The sequence below is a fragment of the Thamnophis elegans genome, chromosome 3 (genome assembly GCF_009769535.1).
Source record: "Thamnophis elegans isolate rThaEle1 chromosome 3, rThaEle1.pri, whole genome shotgun sequence".
In the NCBI taxonomy this organism is placed as follows: domain Eukaryota; kingdom Metazoa; phylum Chordata; class Lepidosauria; order Squamata; family Colubridae; genus Thamnophis; species Thamnophis elegans.
Genome location: NC_045543.1, coordinates 49,326,854 through 49,343,350, shown reverse-complemented (window position 1 = coordinate 49,343,350; position 16,497 = coordinate 49,326,854). Strand labels below are relative to the sequence as shown.

Below are 16,497 nucleotides of genomic sequence, written 5' to 3'. Positions count from 1 at the left end.
AGAACTTCCATACACACTCCTATGTTTGAGCAGTTTTTTACAAGTAGGCAGAATGCACTCTAATGATAAGGAAAAAGAGGTTCAGATCTATCCAAAGTTCTTTGATTTTCCCCTCCGAATCTCCTATTCCTAACCTAAATTTCCTGTTCTTTTTCTATCAGTCCTTGCCAGAAACAGACAAATTCTTTCAAAAGCTGTTCTCGGAAACAGAACTGTACAAAGAAAGGACAATAGATGCAACTTGGCTGGGAATACATTTTGAAAACCCAGCATGGAATTTTGGCACAGAGTTTATTCAAATGGAATATATCCATCTGTTTTGCTAGGTAAGCATAAATGAAACAAAAAAGCACAGTGTTTAATAGCATAGTTCAGAGAGTAGAATTTCAAACAATGCAATACTCAGCAGTAACGGAAGCTAAGCCACCTAAATGCTGGAAACTCTTTGAAAAGACCATTAAATAAAGCCAACAAAATTAAGATCCTCATATAAATTAGTTAAAAAACTAATTTTTTTAGCTAACAATTATTTTCAATATAAGGTTTTCAAAAGTGGGGCACAATGGCTCAGTAGTTGAAGATGTTGAGCTTGTCACCTGGAAAGCTGACCCTAGTTCCTGCCCACCTAGTTTGAAAGAATGCAAATTCAAGTAGATAAATAGGTAGCACTTAAGCAGGAAGGTAACAGTGTTCTGTGCACTTCAGCCTAGTCATGCTCGCCACATAACCATGGAAAAGGGTGATGGTACCTGATATGCCTATTCTCTTAGTGGGGGAGAAGTATCCAGGATGGGTTAACTTCGTCCTCATTGATTGGACTGAGTCTGATAAGCTCTTTAGACCACGCCCTAGTCGCCAGGTAATACCCAGTTTCAATGAAGAACTCTATCAGACTTGATGTGTCATCCACTCTTAGACATTGATGTAGTTTCAAACCTTTATTTGCTCATGTATTTCCTTAACACTCTAGCTATACAACCAAAACATAACGTTCCGAATACATTACAACTCAGAGAGGGGCTGGATACTCCTCCCCCACTATGAGAATAGGCGTATCAGGTAAGTACCAGCGCCCTTTCTCTATAGTGAGGGGAGGAGTATCCAGGATGGGACATACCAAAGCTCACACGTCCCTAGGGAGTTTCTCATTGGCAGGCTTCGTTTGAGGAAGAACCTCAGCACCCTCCTCACATCCAAGGTGTGCCACTTCCTCTCCAAGGGATGGGAGGAGTCCGGACAGAAATTGGGCAACATCAGCTCTTGTGATCGGTGGAAACAAGAGCACACCTTGGGTATGAAGGAGGGGGTCCAGAGGACCCGTGCTTGGACTCTCCAGAGCAGCACCCTGGAAAATAAAATATAGTGTTGGATGTCTTACCTCATCTTCAACAGTTGCTCGTCTTTGTGCAGACCAGCTATAATCAGGATAATGTGTCACAACTGTTGCACTACCAAAATCACACAATTTAATTGTTCCTTGATTACTTATCAGCATATTTTCAATCTGCAGAAACAAGTTACACACATTTACATTAAAAAGGCCTCGAAGTAGGCATATCTGTATTCACATCACCAAGGTAGACACAGATCATCAAAGTTCTCATTAGACTAAACATTTTTCTAAGGTTCAATAGCCTGCTTTGAAATTCAAATGTTCTGTCTTTATAATTTGGAAAGTTACTGAGAACAAGATAATTTTAAATGCTTAAGCAATGAGACTCAAGACTTCGCATCTTCTCACCCACATGTCTATAATCTTCATCCCCCCATGCAACATAAAGAACACCATAGTTCTAGGATTCTCTGCAATGTTCATATCATTTTAATAACATAACATCACTAAACAACTCCTTTATGTTTTAACCTGACATCAATACACAGACATGTATGTATGTATGTATGTATGTATGTATGTATGTATGTATGTATATATATATGTATTTATGTCTTTTCCCATGTAAGATTGAGATTGTCTTGGCAACGTTTCAGCGACATCCCACTCGCCATCTTCAGGCTGGGTTTTGGGCTTAAAGCATGGTCGGAGCTGCCGTCTTTCTATAAATCTTGGTGGGTGGGTGTGGAGTGCTGGCTTTGTTTCAGGGGAAGAAACGAGCCCCACCCACCACCCAGCTGTTACAACACGAAACAACAGACACAGCCAGCACCAATCAGCACCAATCTACCAATCATGATACAACCACACAACTAATCATTACACTTACTGAAACAAAGCCAGCACTCCACATACCCCAACCAAGATTTATAGAAAAACGGCAGCTCCAATCACACTTTCGGATCTTTTCCCATGTAAGATTGAGATTGTCTTGGCAACATTTCAGCAAGGTCTCATTCGCCATCTTCAGGCTGGGTTTTGGCCTTAAAGTGTGATCGGAGTTGCCGTTTTTCTATAAATCTTGGTGGGGTGTGTGGAGTGCTGGCTTTGTTTCAGTAAGTAGAATGATTGGTTGTGTGGTTGTATTATGATTGGTAGATTGGTGCTGATTGGTGCTGTCTATGTGTCTATTGTCGCTTCGTGTTGTAACGGCCTGGGAAGTGGTGGGGCTCGTTGGTTGACTAGGGCTGGTTTCCAGATGTCTGGTAGGCGGGAGGTATCGTCACGTTTATTCATGTTGTGAGGGTATTTCTCTATTTCGATAGCTTCCATAATTATTCTTTTGTTGAAGTGTTCTGTTTTGGAGATTAACCTGGTTCCTTCAAAATTAATTTCATATCCTGTAGCTTTATGAGGAGGAAACCTTCCTGCTCACCAGATCCTATGAGAAAGTCCGAAGAGCCACCATCTTATGTGACCTCACATTCCTAACCAAGTGCCGAGACAAAAGCCTGATTCCCACATGCTTCCACCTAAAATTCTATTCAAAAACCTCAGCCATGGAAAGGATTCTGAAAAGAACTGAATTAGCCCTAATCAGAAATGAACTCCATAGGAAAAGATTCCTACTAGACCAAACCAACCGAGACCTACTCACTCTTTACCTCAAACTCAGCAACAAAATCCACCCAACACACTGGGACAAATCCAAACAACTAGTCCTCTGGAGAGCCGAAAAAGAAACCTCCTACAAGACAAACACACCAACAAACTCCAGACTAGAAAAACAACAGAAGCCCAACCCCCCCTCCACAGCAACTCATGAAACAAACAATACAAAACATATCAGACAGAACCCTCACCACAGCTGAAACCAATGTCCTTTCCAGAGGATTCAACTTTTTAGTCACCCCTAAACACATCACCACTGAAGACATCATATGCTGAGTTGGAGCTACACTCACCAAAATCAACCCAGATGAAGCCAATAAAATCAGACTTGCAGTCAGCAACGTCCTTTGCTCCAGTAATCCACCCAGAAGCAACTTACAGCAAGAAGAAATAGCCCTCACCAACCTGAGGCAAGACAACAACATAATCATTCTCCCAGCATATCTCTGGCTTAGATATGTTGATGACACTTTCGTGATTTGATCACATGGGAAAGAAAAACTGGACAACTTCCTCACACATCTCAACAGCCTACGCCCCAAAATACAATTCACCATGGAAATAGAAGCAAACTACCAACTTCCCTTTCTGGACGTCCTAATCTACAAAAAACCCAATGGCTCCCTAGGACACACCATCTACCGAAAAAAAACACACACCAACCGCTACTTAAACGCACAATCCCATCACCACCCTGCACAGATCAACTCTGTAGGCAAGACCATCATCTCCAGAACCAAACACCTAGGTGACAAAGACCACCTGAAAACTGAATTACACACTCTCATAAACGTATTAATCTCTAATGGATTCCAAAGAAAAACAATTACCAACCTAATCCAAAGGGAGACTTCTCCCCAAAAACCAAAACACAGAACAGAACAACGGCATCGCCCTCCTCCCTTACATCAAAGGCACCACAGATAAAATCAGCAAAATTCTCCACAAGCACAATATGAAGACAGCCTTCAACACTGATCAAAAAATAGACAACATCTTAAGAAACCCCAAAGACAAAATCCAGGTAGAAAACCAAGGAGTCTACGAAATACCATGCAAAATCTGCCCTGCAACATACATAGGACAAACGAACAGGAGAATAAATGCACACATCGCAGAACACAAGAACTCAGTAAGAAAAAAAGAAAAAACTTCCTCCCTTTTCCAACACCTTAAAGCTACAGGACATGAAATTAATTTTGAAGGAACCAGGTTCATTTCCAAAACAGAACACTTCAACAAGAGAATAATTATGGAAGCTATCGAAATAGAGAAATACCCTCACAACATGAGTAAACGTGACGATACCTCCCGCCTACCAGACATCTGGAAACCAGCCCTAGTCAACAAACGAGCTCCACCCACCACCCAAGCCGTTACAACACGAAACGACAATAGACACATAGACAGCACCAATCAGCACCAATCTACCAATCATGATACAACCACACAACCAATCATTCCACTTACTGAAACAAAGCCCACCAAGATTTATAGAAAGACGGCAACTCCGATCACACTTTAAGCCCAAAACCCAGCCTGAAGATGGCGAGTGAGACCTCGCTGAAACGTTGCCAAGACAATCTCAGTCTTATACGGGAAAAGACCCGAATACAACAAGACCAGTATCTCTTTAAGCATTAATTTCTATCTAGTTACTACGCAATCAAGGGGGAAAATTAATTCAATTCCAGATCTGATTTCAGTCCTGGTCAGCACTATTATATATAAAACAAATAAGATATACAGGTAATTGTTTTCCTGCCTAGTTCTGCTGATGTGCTAGGATAACTTCCGGAAAGCAGGGGTGGGTTCCTGCCAGCATTACTGTTGGTTAGGCGTGCAAAAAGTTTTGCTCTACGCACGTGTGCATTTGCACCTAAAAAGGTCTGTGCATGTACATGTTAGAAAAGGAAAAGAAAATTAACTTTTTGCAATGAAGATTGTTCTGTGCATGCACAGAACCAAAAATCAAGATGGCACTGCCGCCGATAGAACCGGTTTGGGGATGTGGCAGGCTGAGTTACTACCTACTCAGCCAAATCCACCTCTGCCAGAAAGTCTGGGAACTAGAAGGTATCAGAAGGCCAAGGGACCTGTCATTTGTAGTATAATTATTTATATTGCAATTAAAATCCCTTGGAACACCACAAGCTATACAAAAAAATGGCGGCATTTACTATCTGTAATCAGCTCCTGCATGTCTCTTCTGCTGTTTCTTTCCTCAGTGAACTTTACACATATGACCAACACTCAAGGTTTTTCCACTTTTTAGTTCTGAAACAGGGGTATATGATTTTGTCCCCTCCTCTTTTTTAAATTTTTACTCTTTCAAAGTTGCTTATGAAAAAATGTCCAGGTTTGGGGAAACTTTTAGCAAAAAATGAACTTAGCCTAATCTTCTCTAACTCATTCTCAGACAACCTAGACTTACTCTTTACCTTTCAGACTACTACAGGTAAATTCAAGCCCATCCTAACTCAAAAGTATCACTGCTTCAATCTCATAAGGAGTAGAGGAAACGAGGATTCCTTACCTTTAAATCTCTGTGGATAATAGGGGGCTTCTGTTTGTGCATATGTTGCACAGCACGGCAAGTCTGATAAAATATCTTCAAAACTGTATCGCATGAAAGGGGGCCTTTAGATTCCACTTTCTTTAAAAATTCCACCAGCTGCCCTATGAACATAAAATCCATGAATCACACACATTATGGAAGAGGCAATAGGAGTGCTAATTTTGATGACAGCCAACATAGGCCTATAAATACCACCACACACCCCTGGATCCCTTTACTTTCTTGGTATATTCTAACATAAGAGTTGAAGCTCAGGTGTTTTGGTTCATTCTGAGATTGTGTGATGAGCACAGTGCTAGTACCAAGTGAATACATTATCTGCTGCTGCATGTGCAGTTTGAAAGGGAGGAGAAAATGTGTGAATCAGTCCAGCTGTACGCTGGGATTTTTCTGCAGAGAGATAAGGCTCCCCTAATGTATCCTCTACTAGCAACACCACCTCAGCTATATACTTCTTTTCTTTAATACACTCTATCATTAGTTCGTATGATATTAGACTACAAACAAGTACTGCGGTACACTTCAATTATTACTCAGCCTTTGGAAAGGTTTGGTGCAGTGAGGTTTAGTGTAGTAGTGAAGGTGCTGGCCTAGTAACCAGGAGTCTCACCTTAGGCTTTAAAGCCTGGTGGTGACTTTGGGCCAGTCATTCTCTCTCTTAGTCCAACCTACCTCACAGGGTTGTTGTGGGGGGAAATAGGAGGAAGGGGGAGGATTAGGTGTGTTTGCCACTTTGATTTACTTATAAAGTAAAGGATAAACATCTAATAAATGAAGGGGAAACAGGGAAGACCAAATGCTGAACAATTTTTGGTTCAGTAACCTGTTGTTCTTTTGGCAAGACAAATGGCAGGTTTTGAAATGTAAAACATCTCTAAAGGTTTTTCTTTTTTTATTTGTACCCAGGCCAGAACATTTTTTTAAAAGTTATTTTCACTTTGCATTTGTTTCATGTCTGACATAGGACAAACGGGAGGAGGAGGAAATAAACTTATTCTTCAAACTTAGTAAAATCAAATAATTAGCCAGTACATTTTAATCTGCAATGAAAACATGAATTAAAATTCAAAGTTCTGAAGTGGGGAAGAGTCACTTAGTCATTCCTCTGCTACACTTAAAATAATGTTTTCCTTCATTCTGTTTCTAAAATATTGCTTGAAACAGAAAGGTCAGAAATGAAAATGGAGGAGTTAAGTTTCAAATTCCAGATAATGAAGACTATATATTTTGCTCAAAGTGCAGAACAGCCCTGGAGCCCTTTGATGATACTAAATGCTTTTGTTCTAAGAAACGTCTTTTCTCAACAGAGCCAGCCTGGCTGAGTCAGTGAATGAGGCTGTCAAGCCAAGGTGATTCCACACAAAAATTGCAACTTTACCTTTACAAAGTTCCGTGAGCAGAAGAAATTCTCCTTGCCCAGTATCCGATTCTTCTTTTCCAATGGAGGCAGCAGAACAGAACTGGACAATGTTTGGGTGTCCAGATAGTTTTTTCTGAATCACGTGTCTGTTAAGGTTTCAAATTTTCTTGTTTATTTGGAAAACCTCTTTGCAGGTTTGCATGCAGTGAAACTACTGTTTACTCGGTTGGATTATAATTCCAATTCTGAACGAGAGACTGTGGTCGGAAACATGTGCTGACCACCCAGACCAGGATGTTGAAAACTCAATGAATTCCACATTACGCCACTATTGGCAAAGTTTGGCAACTGCGCTTCCTGCCTCCGATGTGGTCAAGCGTAGCTTACATTGAGCTTATCCAATTAACATTAGGATCAACTTTTAACAGTCAGCTGAACACAACCACATTCTATGCATAATTTAAAGCAGGAGGGAGAAAAGGACAGAGGAAAGCATTTCTGATGTAACAAACATTATTAAGATTAATAGGTCAAAAGAAAGCTGAGTTTCAAACAAGGAAAATTTACACAGATTAGGAGGCAGGTAGAACTAATATGCTCTCTGAGGCAACTATAACTCCAAACAAATTTCCTGTATCATATATTTAATCAAAGATCCCATTTAGACTAGCTCTCCTGTCCTCCGCTACACATGCCTCCTCTACTTCTCCTGTCATATGAGCAGCAAAACAATTTGGAACACAACAGTGAACCGATATTTAAGCCCCAGATAAACTCGGGTTTCAAATTCTGAGCTGTTTGAAAAACATTAAGATAGTTTCTAGTTTAAATATAAACTGAACTTTTGCTCTGAAGAAGAAGCAAAGAAACCACTTTTGTAGCCTTACTTATTAAACCAGAATTTGATAGTCCAAGCATAATATGACTTCTTCACCTGTCTCCAAAAGGATACCATGAAGCAGACTTCTTGAATGATAGCTTTGTTCTTTTCCTCTTCATTGGACAATAATCTCTGCCAGGAAAATAAAGAGATCTCAAAGAAGAACATTTTGATTTCTTTTCTCTCTTTTTGGGGGGTGTTTGTTTTGTTTCCAAACAATAGTAATTATACCCTTCCTTCTCTTATAATTATATTAAAAACTAGTTATTAGCTCACCCCAACTTTGAATGTAAATGAAGACCAATACACTCATATCACTGATATCACCAAGAGCTGTGGTGGGACAATGCTCAGAATGCATTGTTGTAATTCTCCCCACAGTCTGGAATTCAATCCTTCCCGGCTCAAGGTTGACTCAGCCTTCCATCCTTCTGAGATTGGTAAAATGAAGACCCAGACTGTTGGGGAAAACATGCTGATTCTGTTAACCACTTGGAGAGTGCTGTAAAGCACTGTGAGGCGGTATATAAGCGCTAAGTGCTATCATGTATGACCTCCAGCTTTAGATGAAATCAGGCATAGAGATTATTCCACAAGTTTTGGTTGGATCCTGACTTCACTATGCCAATTCACAGGAATCTCAATTTTCAACTAAAAATCTTCTGGGTTATTGCTAAAAAATATCTCAATGCATGAAACTGTATGCTATCAGAAATCAAAACATGGTCACTAGATTCTATTACTGATTAATATTTCTTTATTAGTAGGAAAGGCTCAAGTATGCAGGTAGCAATATTTAACATTCATACACAGTGCTTTAAGGAACAATACTAATGCCATACTTCTCCCCAGTATTTTTACTTTTGCTAAACAAAAAAAATATATACTAAAGAACTTAAGCCAATGACAAAAGGAAAAGAAAAAAAATGAAATATTGGAAGTAAACGCAACATAGACTCAGACACACTTTCTTAGATACAAATTCATATAGGATTTTAAAGAAAAATATAAAAAAATTTTTTTAAATTATTTGGTCAATATTTTTATTCAGAACATTTGTTTCACTATAGATAACCAACTAAGGAAACACAATTTTGCTGTTTTATGTAATATTACTTAGAAGCAGATCCGGATTCCTTTATAACAGAACTTTGCAGAGGGAGACAAAGTTCAGCTCTCATGAAACACTTTTTACTCCACTTACAACCACAACTGAACCTGGAATTACAGTTATAAATCATTGTGGTCATTACGCGAGGTGCCCAAATGCTTAATGACCACAATCCTGTGTTTCCCTGCTGTGATCATTAAGGGGAGCAGAAGGTTTTATCAGGATATAGAAGAGGCCCTGGGAGTGCAGCACCATTCCAGTTCGCATGTGGCCGGCTCAGGGCCTCACATAGTCTCCCCCACCTCTTGAAGGACCCTTGGGCCTTCATCCCGCCCCATCACAACTATTCCACTTGCCTTTTCCAAAGATCACCTTTCCAGAAGAGATCCCAGCCCATGTGACACGCAACCTTCCTGCAGAGGCATAGTTTGCCATTCTCACAAGCTCTCAGGTGGACACAATTTTTACTAATCATGTGATTTGGAAAACTGTACCCTTCGGAGAGATGACATGACGGCCATTTTTGGAATGGCACAAGGCGGCTTATGTAAAAGAACGCATGTCACATTAGCCGAGTCCTCTTTCAGAAATGTGATCTTTGGGAATCGGCTTTTGAAAAGGAAAATCAACCGATGTGCTGCATGGCATTCTTGTACTGCCTCATGACATCCTGGAAGCAGGTAATCCAGGAATTTCTGCAGCTTCCAAAATGGCACCCACTTCCAGGGTGACACAAGTGGCTTCTATATAGGAAGGCCACATGCGCATTGCCTGATTCTCTTTCGGAAGCACAATCTTCAGAGGTAAATGGAGCAAGGTGTGATGGGGCAGAGAGGAGAATTAAGGATGTGGTACCAAGCAGGGCAGGAAGCAAGCCCAAGGCCTGTGGCTACCCAGCCAGATGGGAAGTAGATCCAAAGGACACAGCAAGATGGGATGGGGAGGAAAGATAGGCAGGTAGGGGCTGTTGCAGATGGTCATAAGGTCAGGCAGATTACGAAGTACTTAAATTGGGATCACATGGTTACAGTGGAGCAGCAGCAGCCATAAGTTTGAGTACAGATCATAAGTCCCTTGTTCAACACCATGGTAACTTTGAATGATCCCTGAACAACTGGTCATAAATCAAAGACTAATTGTAATCATATACTGTTAACAGTCGTGTGTGTGTACACATATGTACACTCATATGTTGAGTGCTTTTAAAACATTTCATTCATAAACACTAAATAGGGTATGTTACTTTAAGCTAGGAATCCAGGTTTGCCACACATATTGCTTTTTGCTACATAGAACATATTCATTCCTATTTTCTCTCCTGCTTAAACCAATAATTGAAGCTTAGTTTTGCTATGCTTAACACATACATTCTTGCTTTTCTGTCCTTCTTAAACCATAATTGAGAGCTTAGTTTTGCTATGCTTAACACATACGTTCTTGCTTTTCTCTCCTTCTCAATCCATAATTGAGAGCTTAGTTTTGCTGCATAGAACACATTCATTCTTGCTTTCCTCTCCAAATAAGAGTTTAGTCTGATATTTGATTCCAAAATTAGAATATAAGAACAGAATATTTATTGTTTTAATGTTTAGAATAGCACCTCTGACCCTATACCGACATATTATTAAATATCATTTACACTGTTCACTATTTATCACTGTGGGATTTTAATAACAAGTTACATAGTTTGCGAATGATAAAAACATTTAAACAACAGTTATAATTAGTTTTGGGTTCTTCTAAATCAAAAGGAAATGCATCAGGACTCATTTAGAAGTTCACTTTATCTTCTTATTTGGTGAAATTTGAAAAAGCATGCTATATTAAATTGAAAACCACAATGATTTTGTGTAAAACTGGTATTTGAGAGAAAAATATCCCAGGGGCATAGAAAGAAGGAAATGCTTTCATTTATTCATTATTTATCTGCATTTCTACTCTAAGTTACTGAGAAAGCATTTGCTTGAACTAGCTCTAAGAAGTTTTAGAAATTAAACACTAAATCTTTTTTCTTTCCTCTTCTCCTTAGAATTTGTCTACCAAGTCTGACACTTGCATCACCATTAGTACTTTATGTGTCTAAAACTCTTTTAGGACAAGTATTAAAGAGAGAAAAAAGAAGAGTAAGATAACCAAACATAACACAAGATATATATTACCATATTTTTCGGAGTATAAGACACACCTTTTTCCTTCAAAAAAGAGGCTGAAAAACTGGATGTGTCTTATGCACTGAATACAGCAATTTTGCCTCCCAAAACTCCACCCTCTTCACAAAAATGGCCATGCACAGCCTCTAGGAAGCTTTCAGAGAACTCCTGGGGGCTGGGGAGGGCAGAAATGAGCAAACAGCCCATTTTTTGCTCAATTCCCCCCCCCCAGCCCTCAGGAGCACACTATAAGCTTCCTATAGGCTATCCATGCCCTTTTTTTGCAAAAAACAGACCACTTTTTGCTTGTTTTTGTCCCCATTTTTGTGAAAAACGGGCCATTTTGGGGAGGTTTGCAGAGTGCAAAAACTTTTTTTTTTAATTTTCCTCTTCAAAACCTTGTTGCGTCTTATACTCCGGTGCATCTTATACTCCAAAAAATACGGTAACTAGTCAATTGGATGGGTTTATTTCCTTCTTAGGATTAATGTTCTAATGAAAAATGGAAAAAAAATTTGGGACAGTGTGCAGCATGGTGAAAATTTACGCACTATGCACAATAACATTGATTTTCTTATCACTGTAAGTGGGCTGCTTTAAGCAAAGCTTACAAATATGGACATTAACAATAGGCATTCCTCAGTGTATAATTTTACATTATCTGGCGTACTGAAGTTGTACTGATGAAGAGAGGCAGACCCAACTTCTAGTCCTCACTGAACAATGGAGCTCATTGGATGATTGGTTGAGTCAATCTCTCTAAGCCCTTCTTACTTCCCAGTTTGCTGCAGAGATAAATTGAGGGCATTTCCCACTGTATGCCATCTTAGACAGGTAGAATAAACAACAAGTATTTCCCTTGAAATGCTATGGATCATTCTTGTTCTCTTGACCACCATATACGGATTGCTTTCAATTCAGGTAGGTAAATTGAAGCAGTCCAGAAAAAGTGAACATCATGAATAGGATAGGGGGAAATTTACAAACTTATCTAGGAAGCCTTTTTAATGGAGAATGTACAGCAGGATAGAGTTAGGAAAGGGGGAGGCAGACGATTGTTAGCTAAATATTATGTGGATAATCTCCTCCAATCTATACATATCTCCCAATATATTATGTACATTTCCAGAAGTTGTAGTTCCAAAACATATGAAAGGCATCATATTGGACTAAAATTATAGTCAAAGAGATTACCAAGCCACATATTTTATGTTTATTAATAAGTAGTCAATTCTGGAATTGATTTGTTCTTAACTGCTGTACATGTAGTCCTCAACTTACAACAACAATTCAGTCCAGAATTTCTGTTGCTAAGTGAGAAATATGTTAAGTGAGTTTTGCTCCATTTTACAACTTTTCTTGATACGCCTGTTAAACAAATCACCGAAGTTGTTAAATTAGCAACACAGTTGTTAAGTGAACCTGGTTTCTCATTGACTTTGCTATGTCACTCTGATGAACATATTACCCCAGGACTCTGCAACCGTCATAAATATGAACCAGTTGTAAAGCATCTAAATGTAAATCCCCTGATCATGGGGCGGCTGCAATGGTATAAGTGCAAAAAATGGTTATGTCACTTTTTTCAGAGCTGTTTTAACTTTGGTCACTAAGTGAACTATTGTTAAATCGAGGACTACCCTAACCCTACCAGTATTTGCCATTCAAATTGTTACTATCAATGAAGTCAAGCAGAGAAATAAAATCCCCCAAATTAAGATAATTACCTTTAAAGCATAATCCTTCCCACTTCCAAGATCCTGAGCTTCATATACAAAAGCGAAGCCACCTAGAAAAAAAAATGAGATGATTAAAAACCTTTCAGTCCCAAACCCCAGAGATGGCACAATGAGATCCATTCAAATCCAGATCCTTATTTGGTTACACCTAATAGACAGAATCTTACCAGACTAAAACTATAACCACCTAACCTAATACAGTAGTTATAGCTTGGGAAACTTTAAGGTGTGGCCACTTTGAAACTTTTCTTCCCCTCCACCATCCAGTTCAAAACTATGCAGTCTCTTGTCTGGGACCCTCTCCGGAATATGCTGCCTCCTCCTTGGGAAGCCGCAGTGACATTCTCCCCAGCTTCTCCTGCCAATGCACAGTTTATCACACAAACCTTAAATGTCAGCTAAGATAGAACCTGATGATTGTGGTGAGGCAGAAACCCTGCATATGTCAATTAAGACACTGAATCAAAAAGAGAGTATAAATCTAACAATTAAATACTGCCATAATCACCAAGGACATCCAGTAAGCCAACATCATAAAGCAAAATATATTGTGCGACACACAACTATGACCCAACCTGTAAAACACGTAATAAATAATCACCGACAAAACAATCTAACATATAAACCCAAACGTTCTCCAGAAAAGGTTAAGAGGCCAACTGAAGGTTTTAAGCAACCTACCACATGGTTGCTGACTGCACTTGCTGTGAGCATGCAATCCTCAAAAATGTTGCGCAGACCTCGTGCTGTCCTTATGCTGAAAGGCTTTGCACTCTCGTTTCGATATACAGGTGAAACTCAAAAAATTTAAATCTCGTACAAAAGTTCATTAATTTTAGTAATGCAACTTAAAAGGTGAAACTAATACCGTATTTCCCCGGGTGGCTGCTCTGTTACGAGTGGGCTCCCAAAAGCCAGGCACAGCCTCATGGGCGAATGGGTGTGTTGCGCTGTCGCAGCAGTGCAACACAACAGTCATGAAGCAACCACACTCACGAGCAGCCACCTGGCAAACCCACATTCACTGACCTAGGGGTATTGCCAAGCCACATGAGCACCCATTCACCGCCGCCCAGCTCCCGCAGCTTGGCGCCTTCAAAATGCCAGTGAAAGGCGCTCTGCATGGCTGGAGAGGAGGGTTGCACGAGCGGCTGTTTCGCTTCTGCTCGCACACCTCCCAGCCTCATGACGCCCTGGCCCAGCTCTCTCTGCAGAGCCAAGGCACCTCTGCTCCCGCCGCCACCGCATGGCTTTTTCGGTGGCTTCCAAACCGAGTCTTCCAGCAGTGGCCGCTCTGGGCGTATGCTCTATGGTTGTGGGCCAGCTGCCGGCAGAGAGTACGTTCGCACAACCCCCCTCTCCAGCCATGCAGAGCGCCTTTCACAGCCATTCGCCCCTGAGGCTGTCCCCAGCTCTTTTGGAGCCCGCTCGGAAGAGAGCAGCCGCCTGGCAACCCCAAACAATAAACCCTCCCCTCATAATAAGGCCCAAGCCATATTTTGTGAGTAAAAAGAAAATAAGACCCTGTCTTATTTTTGGGAAAACACGGTATATGAGATAGACTCATTACATACAAAGCAAGTTAGTTCATAATTTTGATGATTATGGCTTACAGCTCATGAAAACCCTAAATCCACAATCTCAAAAAAAATAGAATATTGTGAAAAGGTGCAATATTCTAGCCTCAAAGTGTCCCACTCTAATCAACTAATTAAGCCATAACACCTGCAAAGGGTTCCTGAGACTTTAAATGGTCTCTCAGTCTGGTTTAGTAGGAATCACAATCATGGGAAAGACTGCTGACCTGACAGTTGTGCAGAAAACCATCATTGACACCCTCCATAAGGAGGGAAAGCCTCAAAAGGTAATTGCAAAAGAAGTTGGATGTTCCCAAAGTGCTGTATCAAAGCACATTAATAGAAAGTTATGAGGAAGGGAAAAGTGTGGAAGAAAAAGGTGCACAAGCAGCAGGGATGACCACAGCCTGGAAAAGATTGTCAGGAAAAGGCCATTCAAAAGTGTTGGGGAATTTCACAAGGAGTGGACTAAGGCTGGAGTCAGTGCATCAAGAGCCACACACACAGAAGGATCCTGGACATGAGCTTCAAATGTCGTATTCCTCTTGTCAAGCCACTCCTGAACAACAAACAATGTCAGAAGTGTCTTACCTGGGCTAAAGAAAAAAAGACATGGTCTGTTGCTCAGTGGTCCAAAGTCATCTTTAATGAGAGAGCAACTTTTGCATCTCATTTGGAAACCAAGGACCCAGAGTATGGAGGAAGAATGGAGAGATGCAAGATGCTTGAAGTCAAGCGTGAAGTTTCCACAGTCTTTGTTGATTTGAGGAGCCATGTCATCTGCTGGTGTTGGTCCACTGTGCTTCATTAAGTCCAGGGTCAACGCAGCCGTCTACCAGGAGATTTTGGAGCACTTCATGCTTCCTTCTGCAGACGAGCTTTATGGGGATTCTGACTTCATTTTCCAGCAGGACTTGGCACCTGCCCACACTGCCAAAAGCTCCAAAACCTGGTTCAATGACTGTGGGATTACTGTGCTTGATTGGCCAGCAAACTCGCCTGAACTGAACCCCATAGAGAATCTATGGGGCATTGCCAAGAGAAAGATGAGAGACATGAGACCGAACAATGCAGAAGAGCTGAAGGCTGCTATCAAAGCATCCTGGTCTTCCATAACACCTCAGCAGTGCCACAGGCCATGCTGCACTGAGGCAGTAATTGCTGCAAAAGGGCCCCAAACCAAGTAGTGAGTATATATGCATGCTTATACTTTTCAGAGGTCTGATATTGTTCTATATACAATCCTTGTTTTATTGATTGCATGTAATATTCTAATTTTCTGAGTTTGCGGATTTGGTGTTTTCATGAGCTGTAAGCCATAATCATCACAATTATGACACATCACGGCTTGAACTATCTTGCTTTGCATATAATGAGTCCTATCTCATATATTAGTTTCACCTTTTAAGTTGCATTACTGAAATAAATGAACTTTTGCATGATATTCTAATTTTTCGAGTTTCACCTGTATGGATGACCTGTTTGTTTTCTAGTAGCAACAGCAAGCGTTTGAGGCCCTCTTAGAAGTTCAAGACCATCAACCCTGGCTCACCTAATCCTGTTCAATGACCCACTAGCCATTCTCTGGATGTTGAGAGTATGCAGTCCGCACCATTGTGTGTATAGAATGGTGTGTTATATTCACAATGAGAGCTCCAAGCAGGATTATTATTTTGTGCCTAGTACATCACTTGCTACTGATCTGGCAAAATAACCAGCTCTCAACTTTACGCGGAGAGTCTGCAATTCTTTAAAAGAGACACCCCAGGCATAACCAATAGAGGCTATGATTTGAGAAACATATAGTATACGTTCGTGAACAAGGTTAACAAGACCTGTAGGGCTGTTTGTTATTACAGGCGTGTAATTTGTGCCCTCAGAAACGTATCAGATTGTTTATTGGTTGAATGAGAAATAAATTGCTCTCTAAGATTGCTTCGTGTTTAACAGGAAACCCTATGGCATTGAGTCATAGGTGGGAGTAGTTCCTTTGCAAGCTGTTAGTCCTCATTACACTGTGCTTCATCTGAAAAACAGCTGCAACTTGCCTCCAGAAGTTGTGAATGTTCCAACACTGGAAGTTTTTAGGAAAATGTTA

The 16,497-nt window shown here is 40.5% G+C and overlaps 1 protein-coding gene across 2 annotated transcripts in view; it reads right to left on the bottom strand.

Annotated features, from left to right (window-relative positions):
* The window catches only part of GAK (cyclin G associated kinase), a 98,743-nt gene that overhangs the window by 59,636 nt on the left and 22,610 nt on the right, over window positions 1-16,497 (bottom strand). For both annotated transcript variants that reach the window (XM_032213190.1, XM_032213191.1), the window contains exons 2-6: window positions 12,811-12,872; window positions 7,895-7,954; window positions 6,961-7,075; window positions 5,541-5,683; window positions 1,379-1,504 (exon numbers count right to left, since the gene is read on the bottom strand). In XM_032213190.1, the coding sequence (XP_032069081.1) occupies window positions 1,379-1,504; window positions 5,541-5,683; window positions 6,961-7,075; window positions 7,895-7,954; window positions 12,811-12,872 (506 nt within the window). The remainder of the gene's footprint in view (window positions 1-1,378; window positions 1,505-5,540; window positions 5,684-6,960; window positions 7,076-7,894; window positions 7,955-12,810; window positions 12,873-16,497) is intronic.